General features: G+C 43.5%; 4 protein-coding genes across 4 annotated transcripts; 1 reads left to right on the plus strand and 3 right to left on the minus strand.

Annotated features, from left to right (window-relative positions):
- Positions 1 to 7,226: 7,226 nt before the first annotated feature.
- On the minus strand, positions 7,227 to 7,978 carry LOC6614545 (40S ribosomal protein S26). The gene is made up of 2 exons (XM_002038940.2): positions 7,869 to 7,978; positions 7,227 to 7,786 (listed from the first exon to the last, which is right to left on the minus strand). The coding sequence occupies exon 2, from the start codon at positions 7,776 to 7,778 to the stop codon at positions 7,434 to 7,436; it is 345 nt and encodes a 114-aa protein (XP_002038976.1). The 5' UTR covers positions 7,779 to 7,786; positions 7,869 to 7,978; the 3' UTR covers positions 7,227 to 7,433.
- Positions 7,979 to 9,102: 1,124 nt separating this feature from the next.
- LOC6614546 (pre-mRNA-splicing factor CWC22 homolog) lies at positions 9,103 to 13,654 on the minus strand. The gene is made up of 3 exons (XM_002038941.2): positions 12,951 to 13,654; positions 11,445 to 12,750; positions 9,103 to 11,380 (listed from the first exon to the last, which is right to left on the minus strand). The coding sequence occupies exons 1-3, from the start codon at positions 13,554 to 13,556 to the stop codon at positions 9,315 to 9,317; spliced, it is 3,978 nt and encodes a 1,325-aa protein (XP_002038977.1). The 5' UTR covers positions 13,557 to 13,654; the 3' UTR covers positions 9,103 to 9,314.
- A 597-nt stretch (positions 13,655 to 14,251) lies between these two features.
- Positions 14,252 to 19,319, minus strand: LOC6614547 (leucine-rich PPR motif-containing protein, mitochondrial). The gene is made up of 5 exons (XM_002038942.2): positions 19,106 to 19,319; positions 18,130 to 18,655; positions 16,755 to 18,063; positions 14,977 to 16,698; positions 14,252 to 14,912 (listed from the first exon to the last, which is right to left on the minus strand). The coding sequence occupies exons 1-5, from the start codon at positions 19,243 to 19,245 to the stop codon at positions 14,371 to 14,373; spliced, it is 4,239 nt and encodes a 1,412-aa protein (XP_002038978.1). The 5' UTR covers positions 19,246 to 19,319; the 3' UTR covers positions 14,252 to 14,370.
- Positions 19,320 to 19,439: 120 nt separating this feature from the next.
- Positions 19,440 to 20,155, plus strand: LOC6614548 (probable nuclear transport factor 2). Its single transcript, XM_002038943.2, has one exon. The coding sequence runs from the start codon at positions 19,522 to 19,524 to the stop codon at positions 19,912 to 19,914; it is 393 nt and encodes a 130-aa protein (XP_002038979.1). The 5' UTR covers positions 19,440 to 19,521; the 3' UTR covers positions 19,915 to 20,155.
- The last annotated feature ends 1,075 nt before the right edge of the window (positions 20,156 to 21,230 follow it).

Consider the following 21,230-nt stretch of genomic DNA (forward strand, 5'->3'; position numbering starts at 1 on the left):
GATGGCCCATTTGCGTTTTTATAACTATCAAATTGGCTGCTATTAAATTTAAATTCACCTGTTAATTAATTATTAATATAATTATATTTATATCACTAAGGCTTAGTAGACTCATGGATACTTTAAATTATAAAAAGAGAATACTTCAATATAAATGGTATTTCTCTCTGTGTAAATACAAGCAGGACTCCACAGGATCTTCGCTCAACTCGTGCGCTATTCAAAAACGAGCGCCGACTGGGAAAGCCAGCGTGAAGCCAAAGGAATCGCAAGGACCAACAGTGTGACTGACTGGCTGACTGAATGCCTTCAATGTGCATAAGTGGGATAATGGGTCAGGCTAAGCCACAAGATATCCAAGTCGCTGCCGTCACGATGATGATGTCGGTGATGATAATGACGCAGGATAATGTCCCGTACCGGAAAAACCCCCCACACGCAGTCGGAGAATTCGAGCCGAGCGAGTCCTGGAACACGAACACGCACAACTCACTTTGCAGTATGATAAATTGCAGAAGATATCACGGCAGACTCTTTTGCATATGTACATTGTACTTTATAATTTCGCACTGCCAAAAATACTTTAAAAGCACGATGAGAAGGAATTTAGATCAGAATGTAAGCATAGAATTCGTTATTATATAAATAATATAAATACATAAAATTTGAGCTTCTGATAATGTTTAAAAATTAATAATAATTTCTTCCTGCGTAATCAAAGCCGCAGGCATAAAGGCTTCCTTGCAATCTCCCTTTATCATATTTTCCCCCACAGACGCCCAGGGCATTTAGCATTCATGAGATAATAACAACAGAAAAAATATCACAAAAAAAAATAAACAAAAAAGGCAAGTGGACAGCAATAAATGATTTCGAGTCCAGGCCGAAACATGTCATGATTCTTGGTATTTTTTTGGTTTGCACTGCGTATACGCAATCGTAAGTGATAGTCGGTGTTTAGGCCTTGGGCTATGGATAATTTGGGTTAAGCTCACGCACACACACATGCACTCATCGCACACATATGTACATGCATATGTGAATGTGGCACAATATTTTCAGGCCAATTTTTACTTTGATCCATTTATGGTTCTCCTTTTTTTCTGTTTGTTTGGCTTTTTATTAAAAACAAAATGTTTTATTTGACTAACTTGTTTATGTTGGGCCTTATGGCCCGACCCGCCCCAAGAAAAGGTCCCAAGCTGGAAAAGGGTTTCTGATTGTGCGTATCAATTTTTATGGCCATTGGGATGGGGATTAAACGGTGGATGAGTGTGAATAGCATAGGAAATGAAATTCTTATCAGGCCATTTGGGGATTTCTTGTTTTAAGTGAGATAGCCAGTGTTGGTTGAACTTAATTTATTAAAGCGCTGCTAGTTACGACTCAGAGTTGCGTTTATAAATCACAAAGCTGCCACATTTATAACCGATAATATTTGCGATCCTTATTATGGGTAAATGTAAAACGTATCGGAGTAATCTAATTAAAAGTTTCAGCCTCTCGCTTTATTGTAACTCAATCAGTTGCAACTTTTTCAATTAAGAACACATTGCTGCCGATCCCAAAACACTTTCACCTTTAAGGACCAAACCGAACCGTAACCGCAATTTCCCAGCCCCCTCGGCTCACCCTTTTCCTCCATCCATGGGAAGCAACCAACGTGGCCCACGATAATTGAATTATGAAACATCATTTTGCTGTCTGCGTTAACCATAAACGCATTAAGTTCGCGTTAATGAAGAATTATGCAGATGATGTCCAGGTCCAGACCTCAGACTAGACTTCAATACAAAGGCGGGAATGAGCGGAGAAATATAAACGAAACGAACCTATAAAAGCCTCGGCCATTAGCAAGTCTGGTCCATTAAAACTGCACACACAAAGGATGAAGGAGCTGGGCAAAAAGTTCTGCAGTGAATTTGCTGAATTATTAATTAACCTCAAACAATTAAAAGTGAGATATTTAAAAAATGCCCGTATAATTAAGCAATGCGCTGGCCAAAAAGGGGGCTGAGTTGAATGTTTGGAAATACTTTTAAGAGTCCGTAGGAAGTGGCTGGAGGTTTCAAGACCGATAAACAATGTAGATTGTAATTAACTTGACCGCTTGCCCCACCTGTCCAACTGCCCACCTGCCCACTTTTCCTGCCATTTCGCATTCGCATATAAAAGTGGGCGGCAGCGACTTAATTGCATGCACGAAATGCACGACTCGAATGAATGACATTCATTTTCGACTCGCCTCCACTGTCTTTGCTGCACTTCCGCTTGCCACACTCACACACACACACACAGGAAGGCAACCAAAGGATTCAGTCACGATATAGCTTGGTGGGTGGTGGGTGCAGAATGAGAGGTAAAAATCGAAGGGGTGTGGGAGGCATCGGGGGCCATCAATGTTGAGCAATTGGGTCGTCGCCCCTCTCGAATTTCATAAAGCATTCTCATTGAAAATAATTAAAATGCGTCAAGCGTTCAAAATCAAGCAGCGTGGAAATTTAATTGTATTGAAACGAAGGGAGCGATGCCCACCTGTTCCCCACTATTTTTCCCCATTTTCTCGCCCCTTATCGTTGCGAATGAATTGGTTCCATTTCGCAATTGGGCCAACAAATGAACCCACTACTCTTATTTTTTACGTATTTATTATCACAGTTGACCGATTCGAGAATGAATAAAGCAAATATGGAAGTTGAGTGCGATAAGTGCAATTGATCAACGGAGAAGAATTGAAGAAAATGAAAACGCGTGCGTGTTCTTTAATAAAGTATTGATGGAGTGGTTTAGTTTTCAATATTTGTACGATCAAAAAATACTTTTTACTTGAATGCAGGAACTATAAATCAAGCATTAAAGGTTAAAACCCTCCGTTCAATGAACCTATTTGAATATTTCTTAAATTTCCATTCCCAATGATTAAAATTCTGCTTCCTCACCTACGCAGACTCGATTACAAATAAAGGCTTAACATTCATATGCATATAAATATTATTTGCAGTCTTTTTTCCTCATTTCAGCTCCACTTTCCAGCGGACACATGCCACATTTCCCACGGTCAAAGGGAAAAGAGGACGGAGCCCAAGGCCACGCGAGTACAGTGAACACTCGGTGGGGGGGATGAGGTGGGTGACGGCGAAGGCATAAAAAACCCGCAGCTGTCATTGGCAATAAAAATAATAACACCCATCCAGTGCTCGAAAGTAACAAAAGCAACAGCAATCAAACATTTTCGCTGCTTTTCGGTTTCTTTTCCTTTTTTTTTTCAATCACAATATGAACACTCAACAATGGAAGGGGCGAAAACGAGTGTATGTTTATGCATTTCCATTTCAATACAAACATTTTTTAATATTATCATATTTATTTATAGGTACTACACACACCCAGGAAGCGTTTTTCGCGTTTCACTTCGATATTATTGAAGAACGAAAATACATAAAAAGGCATTTTTAATTTCCACGCAAGCCTCGCTGCCATAATTGAAGTAAAAGCCAACGCCATTTGATTATTTGTATATAAATAAAAGAATGTCGATTTTTACGATTTGTTTGACATGAAATCAAGGAGCACAAAAAGCCAGATGTAAGTAGGTGGCACACGGAAAAGCCCCTCCCCTCTACAACAACCATTTTTCATTTCTAGCGAGGCAGAGAAAAATGAAAAGTTCACAAATATGGCAGTCTCATAAATAGGAGACCAGAAATCAATTGACAATTTATTGTTTGAAACATAAAAAATGAGCGAGTCCAAGTGGACTCGGGAGTGTTGGAGGATGTGGGCTGGATTCGGGGAAAAATCTATATTAAATTACGAGCCGGCTAACAAAATGTCAAAATAATAATAATAAAAAGAAGAAATGGCAAGAAAAGTGTAGACTTGTGTAAACTTGAAGATAGAGGCAGCGGTATACCACTTGATTTAAATAGTTTATAAATATAACAGATATTATATCTATATTATATCGAAGGGAACTTACTGAGATATTAAGCTTGCTATATAATGAGCCGTGCTAATTTTAGCCTTTTTTACTATCCCTCATACCAAGAATGATATAAGCAATACGAGTTCTTTTAATGATTATGACTTATTTACCATAAAATGGTACTTTATCTTAATAGACATTGTTATAAATGAAATCAAAGCTTTTCCCTAACCAATGTCCTGACTCTGGGAAAGCAAATACACCCATCATTCGAGGAGCATCCCATGACATAGACATATACGTATCATACCCATTTATATATAAAGAGATATTGTATGTGCATTGCTTGACTTTTTGTGGCCATTGTTGCTTTTTGGTGGCTGTTTTCGATGCTGTTGCTGTTTCTGTTCTCTGGTGTGCCCAATTGCCTTTAAATTGTGCCGAGTGTTAAGTGGCGCACGTTAAAAAAACATTTAACGTTTTTATTTACGATACAGCGAGCGGCGAGCAACAGAAAGGACGAGAGTAAAAAATCCTAGGAGGAGGCAGTGAAAGTGTTTTGTTCTGTCCCTGGCATTAGGGACTCGCAAAAAATACGTGTATATATCTGTATAGGTACAACGAAAATAAAGGGGATATTGGAAACGCAAGCGAATGAAAGGCTCCGGCCCGGCAAAAAAATGAAACGGAAATTAAAGTTAAAATATGGCAGGAGTCTGAGGGGCGGAATGAGCGATTGGGGTTTAGAACTAAGAGGACGAGACAATTGCGAGTGGAAATGGGAAAATGGGAAAGTGAGCAGTGGCAAAAAGTTATCACGGCTATGCAATATATAAAATTGAGTATTTGACTATAGAACACGCTTACTGAAGTGGAATAAGTGGACTGGCATGCACTTTACATGTATATTTATAAATGGTTGATAGATATGAGGCAGATTTAAAATGGTAAATATAGATAAAGTTAAACATGCCATGCTTAACTAGTTGAGGTGACTGAACTCAGTTATTTATTTAGTGATAGAAATATTGCTCACAGGATTATCATTTTTTCCTTATCCAATGGGCTTACTATCCCCAGTCTCAGCAGGAGTGTGATGAAAGCCCCAGGGTGAAATCTCACTCTGTGATGATCCGCGGCTTATGTTCTTTCAAATTCATTTTAAGCCTCGTCAGTTGAGGGGGGAAACCAAAACCATGCTGCCTCTTAATAAATTCCAAGTCCTGGGGGGCAATCGCCAACTGCTGGCCATCCGCCATTTGGAAGAGGAATCGGGAAATATTAACATATGAGCGACTAATATGCAAATTCCGCCATTTGTACACTAGGAATAAACTCATTTAAGGATATTAGACAAGCTCACCTAGGATCACATTATAGCCGATAAGAACCCTTGCTAAACAAGCCAAACTTTTAGCAATAATTATCTTTTTTATCAAATATATTGACTCATTTAACGAATTTCCTCCTGTGTGTCATCGAATCAGTGTTAAACTTTGAGTCCTGCGCAATCTCCTCATAATTTTCATTAGCACTTGTGTGTGCTCTATTTAATTTATGCTAAATGATCAACGGCTGCTGCTTATGTCTACGTTTTATTTTCATTTGCCCGGCAAAACGAAAACAATAATTCAGCTCAGCGAGCTGCTGCTGAACCAGCAGAAAGCGACGAAAAAATGGCTACGGCTCAAGAAAAAAGTATGAAAAAAAGGGTAACCATGAAAAGGAAGTGTACACACACATACATACACATACAAACACACGCATGTGACCCATTGGAGGCAGGTCTTTACTTCCCCCCGCGCCCACGACCGCGCACTCATTTGCCTTTGCACTCACGTATGTGTAATTTATGCCAAAAAACAGTATGCAAGGATGTACCCTAGCAAAACACAATTGCAATGGGTATATTGGACTATTTAGGTGTCGCCCGGAAAAAAAAACTTTGCTCGAACAAACGATCAGTACGATTCCCAATCGAAATTATCAAAGTTATGATTAAGAATTAACATTTTAAAATCGTAACACATTGCAATACTTAAAAATTTTACACTTTAAGCGCACCCTAAAAACAAAGTATAAATAATAAGGCAAGTAAATAATGAAGTGTATTTAACCACATCTAAGCTGATATAAACTCATATACAATTTGTCCTGAATGACTAAAGCATTTCTAGATATTAAACTAAATGTTTACAGGATTTATTACATTTGACATGGCACAGTGGCGCCATTACGGAGGAAAATGGAACCTTTGCTTTTCTACATACACATTTTACTTACAAGACGTTTTGTTTGTTCAGAAAGTGCAAACTTCATAATTACTTAGCCCATATTAAATGGTTATTTTATAAGTTAAATTCACAGTAGTTTACGCTACTCCTCCTCCTCCTGACTCCTGGATTTTAAGCAGATGGAAGCCGGAAATGAGATATCACACACGACTTAATCGCAGGAACACGAACAGGAAACAGGTGGAATCATCGATGCTGGGAGTCAGCTACGTATGAGTATGTATAAGTTATAACCACTGAATTTACGGGTATTTAAAAACCGCATCAACTTATGTCAGAGCATCCGGTTTAAGCTACTTGGCCATATCAACGCTTTAATTCTTAAGGGTTTTTTTTAGTAAGGAAGGAAACTATCACCCAATAACAGTTTTCTCCATTAACTTTGGTATATGAACTGCTAAAACAGCATTAACTGTTTATTATTTCTTTATAATGGGTTTACTTACCTATTAAGTCCTAGATCACTTTTAGCATTTGCTAAATAAGAACTAGTGCTAAGGAATATTTGTTATCTGTTTCTTTTTCGCTATGTACATCAAATATTAATCTGCTCTGCTTATCATGTTTCCTTACCCAATTGGATAATCTATTTAAGTACAATGCAGATGGTTAACTAAGTTAGTATTTCACACATGTTTTTGCAAAAGAAAGAACATCAACATTTAATGTCACTGACCGTCCATGTTAATCACCTCCCTAAACTAATTTACCATTGATTGATAGCAAGTGTAGGTGATTGGAGTGTACTAGCCTTATCTACCTTCGGATCATTCCTTATCAAAAGCACGGTTGCTTGGTGGAGCCCGCCAGAAAGCCGGACTCCATCTGTAGATGAAAAGCTGCTTGCTGGAGGGTCTACTGACCCTGTTTCTTCTTACAATCACTTTGTGGCTCAAATTAATTGGTAGGAACTATGCGTGCAACACACTGAATACACTGTAGATTTGAAACCAAGATGGCTCCACATTAGAAGGGCCCGGTGTGACATTAGTGGAAGTTGTTACATGTTTGTAGGTAGTAGCTGTTTCCCAATGAAGCACGCTGTTTATTTGAAATTAAAAAAGAACTGGATGCATATATTTCGTCTGCTTATCTTGGCGATTCCTCGACGCCAGCGCGGAACGCAGTGAGGCGCGAGTCCGGCTAGACTGGTAGACTCCATATAGAGATGTCAGGTGGTGCAACCAGTGCTCCTCTCCGGCTGGACGAGACCTCTACTTCCTGTTCTGGTTGTTGCGGGCCATGTCCTTGGGGAAGGAACGCAGTGGCGGCGTGCGGATGCGGCGGGCCTCGCGCGATCGGTTGCGCACCACCTTGGAGTGGATTGCGCAGGACACGCAGTAGTGGAGCTTCGCATAGAGCTTGGGCAGTACGTACGAGTCCCAGATGCTGGCCTCCGTGATGTCACGCACGGCGGCAGCCTCCACGATGTTGCGGATGACGAACTTCTTGATTGCCTTGTCCTTGGGCACGCAGCGGGCGCAGTTGGTGCAGCGCACGGGCTTCACATGGCCGCGGTTGTGCTTGTTGCGTCCTCCGTTACGGCGCTTCTTGGTCATCTTGGCGGCTGCTTGTCAGTGGGGGAAACAGTTTGCACGGCCATTAGCATTTAGCACTGCCTTTGCGCTGCGGATGGCTGCCATAATTACCTTATTTATCGATTTCTAAATCCGCCCAGCGAAATCCGCGTGTGTTCACGTTTCGGGAAACGAAAAGAAAGAAAATAGTGTGGACGCACCCGGCGAAACTCGGATAAACGGCCTAAAAAATACCTAGCCGGTGCGAAGAGCGTGCTTGGCAACCAGGGCTGACAATTATTCCCGTCAAAACTGGGGTGGTTTTCTAAGTTCTTTGCTTTTCTTTTTAATCTATCTGGCTGCTTTAATACCTTGGAAATTCTTACTGCTTACACTATAAAATGTCACCTTAAAAATATTTGTAAAAAAGATTAAAGTTATATATTTAGCTTTATACCCATATCTAATTAGCTAGATACAGCTTTAATCTGATTGGAAGTTGGCAACGCGACACGGTGTGGCCAGCTTCCTCATCGAAGTAAAGCTGTTTTTAGCGGGACATTTCTTTAAAAGTGATTAATAATATATATATAAATTGTTAACTTTTATGTATTAAATCAAATCATATAAATCATAAGTCAATATTCCTGAGTTTGCCCATATTTTTATAGCAATCTCTCTATTTTAAAATTGTTTTAGAAATTAATTTGTAAAATACATTAGTAAATTTGATATAACAATAAATAATAAAACTTCAAAAACGTATAGTTTAGACTACACCTTATTTATAACTTGTGGAAAGATCCACATTGTTGATAGCAAAATAAGATTTCATTTTTTCAAAATTGTATAAAATTTCAACAAGAAAAAAATTAATTTAATAATATGCGTAAGCAAGCTTAAATTTAATTTTAATAGATTTTTTAATAAATATAAAACTAATTAGTCAGTAAATAAATATTTTTTGTATCGGTGAAAATAAAAATTGAATTATTTTATATTCAAATATTATAGATGACAAATATTTATAAGTGGATTTATAAAACATATAAGGAGTAAAAAACCTTATATATGTCCGTCCGTCCGTAGGAACGCAGTGATCTCGAGAATTATAAAAGCCTAGAAACCTGAAATTAGCATACTAATTATAAAAACGAAAATATATATCAGAAGATGTGCCACAATCATCCCAAATCAGTTATTCTAACAGTTTTGAAAGAGGTTTTAATTCATTTTTACTTTATAATTTGTTGTACCAACTTCTATCGATATGCCAAAAAACTATACACATTTTAACGCCCACAATTTTTTTTTCCAATTTATGTAGCTTGAAAACTTTTTATTTTTCATTTAAATGTTTTGCAATTGTTAGTTGTAAGTCATACAATGGATATTAACTGCGTATACAAATCTCCGTTGCAAAAAAAGTTACACAATTGTTTGAAATTTGCATTTGTACATTTATTTTTGTTTTATCTGTTTAGTGGGTTTTGCTTTGTACATATGTAAAAGTAAAATATTTAACACAAATATTCATCTGCCTTTGTTTTTTCACGTCACGTTGTCCAGTCTCCAGATTCAGCTGCGACCTTTGGAACGGCGTGAGCTGCGTTCCCTTCGTGATCGATCACGGGATCCTTCGTCACGCTCTCTTTTACGTTCACGTTGTCCCTTCAGATCACGATCCCTATCCCGTTCCCGCTCCTTGGCACGATTGCGCTCCTTATCGCGATCACCGCGGTCTGATCTCTCTCCACGTTCTGATCTCTCTCCACGATCTGATCTCTCTCCACGGTCTGATCTCTCTCCACGATCTGATCTCTCTCCGCGGTCTGATTTCTCGTTTCTGGAGGAACGGTCACCACGGCGACTGTCTTTTTCACTGCGACTACTCTCCACCCGCCTTTCGCGAGGAGCGGAGTTCTCTCTTATTGGTGGTCTTTCATAAGATCGTGATCGATCCCGTTTTTGTTGTCTATCGTTGGCAACTGCATTCCGGTTCTTCCGTTCTTTATCGTATGAACTCTCCCGGTTTCTTTCTCTTTCGTACGAAGAATTCTCCCGGTTTCGTTCTCTATCGTACGAAGAATTCTCCCGGTTTCGATCTCTGCCAGTCGAGTTGTCTCTGCGCCGCTGGCCATTTCCATTCGACTGAAATCGATTTTTGGATCCAGGACCTTCCAGATTAAACTCATCACTATCTTGGGACTTTCCTCGGAACTTATTTTTTTGGACATGCTCCTGGCGCTTGATCTTCGCCTGAGGCTCAGCGTCGCTGTCTTCGCTGGAAGAATTCGAGGAGTCGGAGGATTCGGAGGTGGACTTATCGCTGTCTTCGCTGCCACTGGACTCCGAGCTCTCTTGACTTTTTCTTCTGCGCTTTGATTTCTTTTTGGCAGCCTTCTTTTCCTCCTTCTTACGCTTTTTATCCTTCGCCTTTTCCTTTTTGCTCTTTCTTTGCTTCTCTTTTTCTTTTTCTTGTTCCTGTTCTGATCTCTTCCTCTCCTTTTCTCTTTCCTTTCCCGCGTTCTTCTTCTTTTTTTTATTCTTGCTCTTTTTCGACTTCTCTTTAGTCGCTTTCTTAGATTTCTTTTTATCCTTGTCCTTGCGTTTGCGTTTCTTTTTGGGTTCCGAGCTAGAATCGGAGCTTGAAGATTCACTAGAAGAGTCGGAACTGCTGTCCTCTTCACTGGAGTCTTCGGTGTCGGTGTCCGAGGATGACGATGACGAGGAGGACGACGATGGGGCCACCTTGTTGTTTCCAGCGGGAGCAGAGCCATCTCTAAAAGGATTTCCCCCGGCATTGGCCAGAATTTCAGCATTTATTGCGGGCACAGATTTGGGGGCGGTTTTTAGGAATCTTCTCAAGTCGTCGGTGAGACCACCCAAACCAATCGAGGTGAAAAAGTTAATGGAGAAGCGGGTATTCCGTGGATTATCCTTGGGAAACAAACCAGCTATGCTCTCTACCAAAACTTCATCCTTCAGCTTGGCATTCAGTTTGCCCAGTCCCATATACTCAGCTAACTCCTGGAACAGGATTTTTATGAAAATGCGGCTCGACGACGTGGTATCATCCTCGTTCAGTTGGATGCACTCCAGCACATCCCAACTAATGGCGTCGGTAAACAGGAGATGGGCAAAGAACTTGCTGACGTTTCGCAAACGATTCGTGTCCAATCTGTGGGTGGTTTGATAGGTGTCCTTAAAAATCTCCTCGAAGGGCGGTATGTAGATCTTGTTGATGTTGCAGAACCGCTGCGCCAGCAGTCCGTAGAACTTCTCGTATGTTCTCTGTTCCGCACAGCAATCGAGAAACATGTGACAGAGCTCGATTTCTTGTCCCGGTTTCAGTTGCATTTTCATCAGCTTATGGGCACACTCCTCATAATCCAAACTCGAGTTGATTGTTAAGTAAATTGTGCGTCGCAGGGCAATCAGATTGGTTTCAGTGCTGTCAATGATATCGCCAGCCTCGGCTTTCTTTTCCGCATCGGATCCGGATTCTCCATCCGAATCACTATCCGAATCTGATCCGGAGCCCGAGCCTGAACTACTGCCATCGTCGCTGCCCAGGATCTCGCGACTTAGGCCTTTGTATTTGTCCTCATTTTCGGCGTAATTTTCGTCAAATTTAAAAACATCTAAAATGAAACGTATAAATTATTGGAGTTAAATACAAACTAAGCCTTTCCTAGATAAACTCACTTAGTATATCTTCCGTTTCGGTGGCTTCATCCAGCATCATCAGATGCGTGAATTGATCGTCCTCCTCAACGAGCTCCAGTTCCGAAACAACAGCTTGATGATCCTTGAAGCCATCCTTTCGAATCTGGAACAGCACCTCAATCATGTACTGTACTCGCTTGTCCAACTTTCCTTCGTGTAGGATGTTTCTCAGCATCTCGAAGATGGCCCCAATGCCTTTGGACGAAACCTCAGTCAGTTTCATACCACACTCTTTCAGAAAAGCGATGGCTACCTCTACAGAATCGTCCGTGGGCGTTTCCACCAGCAGGGTAAGGATTTCTAGTGCCAGAATCTCATGTGCCACCCTCTGGTTGACCAAATGGCCAATGAATCGAGTGGCCGACATGCAAACCATCTTATCATTACGTCGGAACGCCCTACGAAATTGGATGACCAGACGTTTGAGGAGGAGCTCTCCTATGTTCGGAAACTTTGAATTTATAATGCTCACCAGAGCGGCGTATACATGGGTGAATGTGGGCGAAGCAGCCTGTGCTTGGATGATGCTCCTGCTTAGCAAGCCCCTTCCCCTCACGATATTCTCTCTTAGAAGCTCTCTGGTGATGATAGCTATATTTGTCACATTCACTTTGTTAATGTAACCGTGGATCGATTTTTTGAGAGCCTCCCAAGCGATTCTCTGATAGGCAGCGGATGCTTTGTCCGTGATCTGTGACTGCATCATGCGCAGCTTCGCCGGCGGAATATAGGCTCCTCCAGTCCGAGATGTCAGCACATCCACGGTCTTTCGTTGGCGCTCAGTAATTTTGGCTGCCGGTTCGGTTACGGTTTCATTGTCTGCATTAATGGTTTCGGTGTTGCGAGGGGTCTTTGAGGACTTCGATCCCGAAGTGGAGGAGGAACGATCTCTTTTGCGTTCTGACGACCTCTTCTTTTCCCTCGAATCATCTCTACGCCTTCTGCTGGTTGGTTCACCCTTTTGATGGCGCTTTTCTCGCTCCTTGGCTCGCTCCTCATCGCGTTTATCACGCTCCTCATGACGCCTCTGTCGCTCAATGCGTCTTCTCTCCAAAGAGTTGGATCTGCGGCGGATGGGACTTTTACTGCGACTCCGGGTCCTGCTGCCTTTGCTTCTCGAGCGACGACGGCGACGGCTGCTGGGTGATGGACTCCTGCTGGATGAGCGTGGCCGTCGTCGTTTGTCATCCGGGCTGCGGCTTTGTTTTCGTTGGGTTTCTTTGGATGGACTCTTAGATGCGACAGCTTTCTTACTCTCTTTAGTCGGTAGGTCATCTTCGTCTTTCTAAAAAATAAAAATGTATCATTATATAATATTAACATGTAGGATATTCTTAGACAAAACAAGCTCATAAATGATTGTGTTGAATTAAGAAATATTGTTAAAAATGTTTACATATTAAGACAAAAAAAAGTTTGAATTTCATAGATGACGAAATAGTAAAGTGGATTAACAGCGAATCCTACCCAAACATGATGACTTACGTCGGTTATCTCGCCCTCCTCGATGTGGTCCGTAGTTTGAGGATTCACTGTTCCAGCTGCTGCTTCCACCGGCGATTCCTTGCTACTTCCATTGGTGGTCACCGGCTGCTCCTCATCATTCCTCCGCTCTTCTGATTCCCGTGCAGCGTTTTCCTCTTGGGCCTTCGGGCTGTCCAGCTCTTTCGTCACACCTGAGGCTTCTGCTTCCTCTTTCCGCTGGACAGGTGTTACTACTTTTTCCGCTTCATTTAATTTCTCGCTTTCCGCCGCAGCAGCCACTGCTTCTTCTTCTTGCTGCTTTTCCACGCCAGCAGAACGGGAAATGTGCTGACGCTCCGAACGAGGCTCAGCCGCAGGAGTTTTCTTCTGCTCAGTAGACTCCTCATCCTGCTCAGCTCCCCTCTCCTTTTCCCACTTCTCCTCCCTATCCTTATCGTCAGTTTTCTTGGCATCTTTGGCGGATTCCTCCTGCTTTGCTTCCTCTTCCTCGCGCCCGCTGCTTTCGGAGGACGAGGACTCGCTCCTGGCGTCGCTGTCGCTGCCACTGGAAGTGTCGCTGCTGCTGGAATTGCTGCTTGAGTCGCTCTCGGCATCGCTTTCCCCCATCGCGCACTTAATTTGAGAAATTTACTGGGAAAACAACGATGAAAATTACTGGGCAGCAAAAAACACAACGCGGCGATATAACTAGAGATGGGACACCAGTGGCGACGGTATCGATATACACATGTGTTTGAATTCCAAAACGTATCGAAATAGTAGTTTCGATAGTCAGCTATAGAAATGCTAAATGTGTTTTTTTTAAATTGAATTGAAAACTTAAATTTAAGTTCCACATTAGAAAATTTTTTTTTTAATTAATTTAATAATGTGACACTATCGTAAATTTTATAACACAGCAAACCTGAATTATTATCATACCTAATTTTAAACCTTACTAAGGGCAACAATTTTTTTGCGACTAAGTTATAGTAATGATTTTGGCTTTTAAGTTTTTGTTATAAAATATTTGGTTCATTACACTGCAAAAATTTAAAATATCAGCTTCAAAATGGAACAAGGATACCGGGAAAAAGAACATGAAATTTGGGGAAAACTCTTTTTAGCGATTTTTGTGCTCCAAAACGGGAAATCGTGTCTATTTCTTACAACAGCATGGGTGTTTCCCATTAATTCTAGGATCTGTCTTAAGGGAATGAATTGAACTATTATTTTATTAAAAAAGAAAGCTTCGTCTTGAAAATAGTAAAAAGGATCGATTATAGCTCAGTTGAATCCACTAGAAAAATAACTGGCAAACATTCGCAACAAAACAACTAGATTTATTTTAGTTTACAAATTGTTTATCCATAGTAAATACTTTAAAAATAAGCTTTAATCACGACGGGCTAAACTAAACAAGGACCTTTTACAGAAGCCTCTAGGCCTTGCTGTCCGGTTTGGGTGGAACGGTTTCGGGCACCGATGGCGACACGTCGTCGTCGCTGGAGGATGAAGAGGAGGACGAGCTGGAGTCGTCGGCCTTCGTCCGCTTCTCGGGGATCGTGTAGGGGAACTTCTGGGATTTCTCCTCCACCGCCTGTTTCAGACGCAGCAGAGCTGTCCTGTTGATGTTTTCCAAGGATACGTCCTTAATGGCATTGGCCAAGACATCCATGGCCTTGTCGGGGTTACCCTTGTTAGTCTGGATGTCGATGAGGCAGGAGTACGCGTTTCCGATAGCGCCCTCGGAGATTTTGCTGTTCTTCAGCTGGGAAATGACTGCGGAGGCGAGCTTTTCGTCCTGCTGCTCGCGAGCTGTCTGCAAAACGCGCTGGAACATCAGCCTAGGGGCATTGGACAGGTACTTATCCCAAATCTCCTTAGAAGCCCCCTCCTGGCCACTGGAAATAAGATGCATCCACAGGACATTCATGGGTCCTAGTTGATTGTGAATGACAAACTTCTCAGCGAGGGATTGATCTGAATATTAAAAGAAAAAATGTATGTTTTTAACACTTGTATAATAAGGATTTCTGGGACCTACATTGCGGCACCAATTCCGGGTGTTTTTCCAAAATGCCTACTGCTCCTCCGCGTGGGAACTTCTCGGCCAGCTTGGTTGCCTCCTCAGGAGTTTTGGCCGCATCGATTTCCGTGGTCAGGTGCTTGAGGAACTGTTCCGCCTTTCCAGCCACTATATTGGCATGACAAAACCGATTGTCAAAGGAAATCAGACGCTTCTGCTCCTCATTCAGCTGCTGGCCAATTCTCTGCAGTGTTTCCAGATCGCCTGCAGCGGCTATTTTGTTCAGGTAAAACTTGAAGATCTTGGGCTGCGGGTGCAGTTTATCGCCCAGGAGATCCTCGACATACTTGGTGGCCTCCGTTAAGCGATCAGCTCGAACCAGGAGCTCGATCAGTCGAGAGGTTTCTAAGGCTCCAATTTTCTCGCCGCTCAGAATACTTTGCTTATGCGAGATGGCTGCATCAGGATCATTGGCCTGGATTGCCTTGCGGAAGCCGGACAAAGGAGAGGCGGCTTTCGGTGGCTTTACTGTTTCCGTTTTAGCTGACTCCTTTTTCGCAGGCTTCTCCTTGGGTTGCTCTGCTACATTTGCCGTTTCTGTGGCAGCTTCTGTTCTCGTTGCTTCGTTTGCTTTGCTTTTCTTGGCCTTGGCTTGTTCCTTTTGGCTCTCTGGCACCACAAAAGGCACGTCAATATTTTTCTTCCTCAGGATTTCTGCCAATTTCAAAAGGAAAGCATCGTTTGGGGTCACATTTTCCTCCTGCATTTTAGTCCACAGTCCCAGAGCCTTCTCCGCCTCATCTGCCTTGTCGTAGCTTAAGAGGAGCGTGTAGTAAATCTTATTCCTGTCGATATGTCCCAGGTCCTTCGTTGCTTCAATAAGACCTTCCAGCGGTTGCAGTAGTCCCTCGTTCTTGTAGCGATCACAGGCACTGCTGATTCTTTGAGGACGGGTACGCAGTCCGGGTGTTTCCAGGATCTTCCTGGCCTGCCGCACACGGCCGCACTCCACAAAGGAGAATACCAGATCGTAAAGGCTGTTTACTTCACCATGGATGCCAGTGCTCAGGTCAGTTAGCTTTTGCAGATTCGCAGCATCTTCTTTCTGTATTAGGCGGCAAGCCAGTTCGTTCTTCCAAGGCGTGGACTTATGCTTCTGGCAAATCTCCTCGAAGGCTTCGATGGCCTTGGGAATATCATCCTTGACCAGGTGAACCTTGATCAGTGGACCCAGCAGCACATTGGTGGGCACAATGTAATTGGCTCCCACCAGAGCGTCGAACAATTTGCGCAGCCTTTCCGGCTGACCAGCCTCGGCTAGTGAGTTCAAAATTCTCCACACGGTGCTCATGTAATTATAGCTTCCATCGGCCTCGGCTACGGGAGCTTCCTTCTTGTTCTCCTCCAGTACCTTAAAAGCAGCATCCACGCGTTCCTCTTGCAAGAGAAGATCAGCCAGACGAATCGTCTTCAAGTTATCCAACTGGAAAGTGGCGTCCTTTGCTTTAAGTTTGCCATAGGTTTCCAAAGCCTCTGAGCTTTTCTTGTGATGTGTGTACAGATCGATGAGCTGGGCATAAATGCCAACGGGGATCTGGAATTTTTCAGCCTCGAATTTCTCGATGACCTGGAGGGTCTTATCCAAGTTTTGCGAACGGAAACACGCGTTCAGAAGTTGCCTCTTGATGTTGTTGGCATTTTCTCCCTTGCCCTCCAAATTCACAATAAATCGCTCGAGTTCTGAATGAAAATATATAGATATTAGATAAATATTTTAATAACTTATAATAACTTACCATCGATGGACAGCGAATCCAGGCTTCTCTTGCCGCTGTTTGGAAGAGGAACTGGCTCCAGTTCTCCCGAGCTCAGTTTACCCAGAAGTTCGGAAATCTTTGGAGTCAGTTCGGAACCCAATTGCTCGGATAGCTGGGTGGCTTTGGCACTGCTAATGGACAAGCCCTGCTTGACCAACCCCTTGAGGATTTTCTCCAGCGTGTCCCCGCGATCGCGACGGAAATAGTTGGTTGCCTCCTGGACTATTGCACCCACAACATCGGGAGTGATGCGCTCCGTCGGAACGGCAGCCACGCCTTCTACCTGCTCAACTTCCTCCTCCTTGCCTTGCCTGAGTTGCAATCCTTCGTGGATTTGGCGGACACATCGGATGAAGGAGGCATAATCGTTCGTATGGCTGAGGGCCAGAATCAGAGGTTGTTTGAACAAGAAGGGCATGTAGTAAGCTCTGTTCTTCTCCATAATCTTGGCTGCTTCGGCAATCTGGTGGGTCACTAAGGCGGAGTAGACAGCCGAGGTGACAGCAGTGGAGTTGGGAACTCCAGCATCCCTCAGAGATGTGACGATTCTCTCCCAGTTCTTTTCCTTTAAGTTGGGAATAACATAATCTCGGACCGTTTCGGAGTTGGGGAACACTGAGAACTCCTGCTGCATGCGACGTACGATTTCCAAGACCTGATTAGATTCCGCTGAACAGATCAAAGGCCAGAAGTAGTGCTGCCTGATGGGCAAGCCAGCATTTTTCATTTCCTGCAGCAAGGGTAGAGCATTATTGATCACGCCATTGGTCAATCCAGCTTCGGTGGCTATAGTCAGAGCCTTGGGATTAAGGCCCTCTGATTGCAGGCTCTTGCAGATGGACAAGATCTTCTCCACTGGCCGATTGGCCTTAACCATCTGCCTGATAAAAAAGGCTCCCACATCAACGGGCTCGCCGTTCACACGACTGCTCCTTGGCATCACGCGAAGGAGCTTCAGTCCCACATCCTCGTGCCCCTTGTTGACCAGCCGAAGGATCACGTTCACTGCATCCTGATTGAAACCAGGCGAGAGACGAAGCTTGGGCAGAATCTCATCCACGTGTTCGCCATTGCCGTTGACAGTAAGGGTGTACACAATGTCCAGCAGATCCTTGTCCAGCAAAATGATCTCCTTCTGATCGCACTCAGCTATGGTTTCCTTGACGGCAGCCAAGTCTCCGTGGCGCGCAAAGGCGCACAGGAGAGTGGTGTAGGTGTCAGCACTGGGCTCCAAGCCAGCCTGCTTCATCACTCCCAAGATGCCCTTGGCGGATTCCAAATCGTTGGCCTAAAGAATCGTTCAAAAGGTCATTTAAAAACATGGCTACCATCTATCTATTTCTGTATGACTAACCTGCGAGTGACCCAGGATAAGTGAATTAAAGACGTTTTCGTTGACGGGTAGACTTTTGGCACGCATGAATTCCAGAATCCTAGTGGCGCCTTCGATGTCTCCTTGCTGGCAATAGCGAGCAATCAGTCGCTGATAGGTCACCCTATTGGGCTCGATGCCCTTCGCCTCGATCTCCGCCAGAAAATCGGTGGGAGCAAACCCATGCTCGTTCTCCAGGTAAACGCGAAGCAGGGCATTGTAGTGCGAGATGTCCATGGGCACATTCAGCGCATTCAGCGTCTTCCAGATCTCCTGCACCAAGGCTGTCCTGACCTCGGGAAGCTCCTCCGGCACCAGGTTGCCGCAGCAGCGAATCACCAGCAGCGATTGCGAGCTGGTGGCCGTCCTGTGCGTCCGGATCTCATCGAGCACCTCCTCCAGATCGCGTCGGGAGATACGCCCAATGCGGCGAACATCCTGGTCCAGCCGGCGAATCTGTTTATCCAAACTCAGCTCAGCTTTGGCCGCCGCATTCGTGGCAAAACCACTAGGAAGATAATACAAAATAAACTTAATTAATATGTGAAGTTATATGAATTAACAAAATAGCTGCCCGGATATATTAACTGCCTTTCCCAACATCTTTATAGATTATTTGTTGGCTGACCTTAATGAGAAACTGAGTTGTTAGGTAATCGTGTTGCTTTTTGAATAAAAATAAGATATTTAGATTCTTTGTGCATATATAACTGTACTTTCTACAAGAAAATGGCTCGACTAAGGCCTAAATTGGATGAGCACATAGTAGGCGCTCCAAATACGGATGAGGTTATGTAAATATGTGAGACATCAGTCGAGTGCAACTGCGATGATCCCAAGTGGCATGTGCGCATCTTTTCGGGATTCAATCGCTGGAAAGTGGTCGATTCCCCGCTAATCACGTAAATACATGAGCGCATTGCGTAATGCCGGCACTTTGGGGCCAGGTTTTACTCACTTTTGGAACTGGCCGCACATGCAGGGCGCATTGCTCAGCAGATTGCTCGTCTCGTTCTCGCGCACCGAGTTCACCAGCACGTTGCGCGTGAAGCCGGCGAAGTAGCGCAGCAGTTTGCCCGTCCTCAGGATGGATGCCATGGCGGAATCGCTCGGTTTTAATTAATAAATGAGCTTATTATTAAAATGACGTTCGCACGAGTGCGGCTGAAACCGATGTCTGTTCGCGCCTATCGATGTTTACCTGTGACAATCGATTGTTTTCGGTGGGACCAAAACGTTCAAATCGAATGTATCAGCTTAGCGGTGACACAAACGACAGGATATTTGAGTCTGTCAGCTAACGATTTCATTTGCATTTGTTTTCGTACTGGGATTGACCAAAAATCTAAGCGCACAGCATATGCTTCAATTGAAATGTCGCTGAATCCGCAGTACGAGGAAATTGGAAAGGGATTTGTCCAGCAGTACTACGCCATATTGGATGACCTGGCGAATCGGGAGAACGCGGTTAATTTCTATAGCGTTACCGACTCTTTCATGACCTTTGAAGGCCACCAAATACAGGGAGCACCCAAGATTTTGGAAAAAGTTCAGAGCCTGAGATTTCAGAAGATTAGCATAGTGATAACCACAGTGGATTCGCAGCCAACTTTCGATGGCGGAGTTCTGATCTTCGTCCTTGGAAGACTAAAATGCGATGACGATCCCCCACATTCCTTCTCGCAGATCTTTTTGCTGAAGCCGAACGGAGGATCCTTCTTGGTGGCCCACGACATCTTCCGCCTCAACATCCACAACTCTGCCTAGGAGTACTCCACACCCCTACCTATGAACACAAAATCGACATCCAAAGATGCCCAGCGCCCAGATGATGCCCAGATGATAACAACAACACGGCAGTGGAACTCAGAAAAAAATATAACAAAGCCAGCCAGTGGTCTGACGATCATCAGCAACAAGAAAAAAAAATATAAAAACGAATAATGGGTTATATTTAACTATTTCTCAATGTACAAATAATGGCTCACATTGGAGTTTTGAAGCATTAGCCTTTAATATTTGTACTCTTTATTCGATGCATGTTTTATTCTAGCTTAATTTTTCTGAGCTTTTAATTTTGCAACGCATTGCTGAATTCCTGATCAACGTGCAAGCGCTGTCTTTGTGTTTGCAATGCCAAAAGTGCGCTGCAAATGCACCGCGAAGAAAGAGAACAATCCACCTGACTAAGAGAAACTGCATGCTCTCTTCTCGTTTGCTGCTGTTGCGGAGCGTCATTTCTGCAGCAGACGCCGCCGTCGACGTCGGCGTCGACGTAGCTTTCTTTTGTGGCGAATTTGGAACTGGAAATTGCATTTCATTTGCAAAAGTCTCGTTGCACACGGCGGTTCGCGAATCGCGCTTCCTCTTCCCGCTGCAGCTGTGTGCGTGTGGGTGTACTCGTATTGGCAGCGCGTATGTGTGTGCGTAACTACACTGCAAATTGTGACGGATTCTTGTGGTCCTAAGGGGAAATAACTTGCGTTTGACAGGTGCGATCGAGTGTGCCGTCTCAAAAATGAAAAAGAAACGAAAAGCCTGCGATGTCTGGTTGCATTCTCTTTTTGCGCCACTGGTAAGCGAGAAAATTGATTAAAATGCACATTACAAAGGGGGAAATATATTAAAAAAAATATATATATGTAGCTTAAATCTTAAGTATTCCCGTGTGTGTGTGTGTGAGACAGAGAGAACGAGAAGGAGAGAGAGAACGAGAGAGTGCAGCCAGAAATTGCAATACACACAAACAAATTGCCACGCAAAAAGCGGCCGGCTTGCCCTCCCCCGTCCCACCAACACTGCTACCCCCCTTCGTCCGTCCCTTTGTATGTGTGCATTGGATGCACTTGGTGCGATTCATTTGCTTTTATTACCATTTTTGCCCGTCTCTCCACTCTTTTTTCCTTATTTTGTGGGGCCTTCTGCGCGGTGGCAACCCTGGCAGCGAAATGCGTTGGTGAATAAGTTCTCTACCCTTTCGTCAGTGTGGGACGCGACTTTGAAATGCTTGGAGCTGGCGGCAATGCAGCGCTAAATGCAATAAAAACGTTAAAAACTAAAAAATATTATTCACTGAATTCAAA

This window comes from Drosophila sechellia, chromosome 2L (genome assembly GCF_004382195.2).
Source record: "Drosophila sechellia strain sech25 chromosome 2L, ASM438219v1, whole genome shotgun sequence".
In the NCBI taxonomy this organism is placed as follows: Eukaryota; Metazoa; Arthropoda; class Insecta; order Diptera; family Drosophilidae; genus Drosophila; species Drosophila sechellia.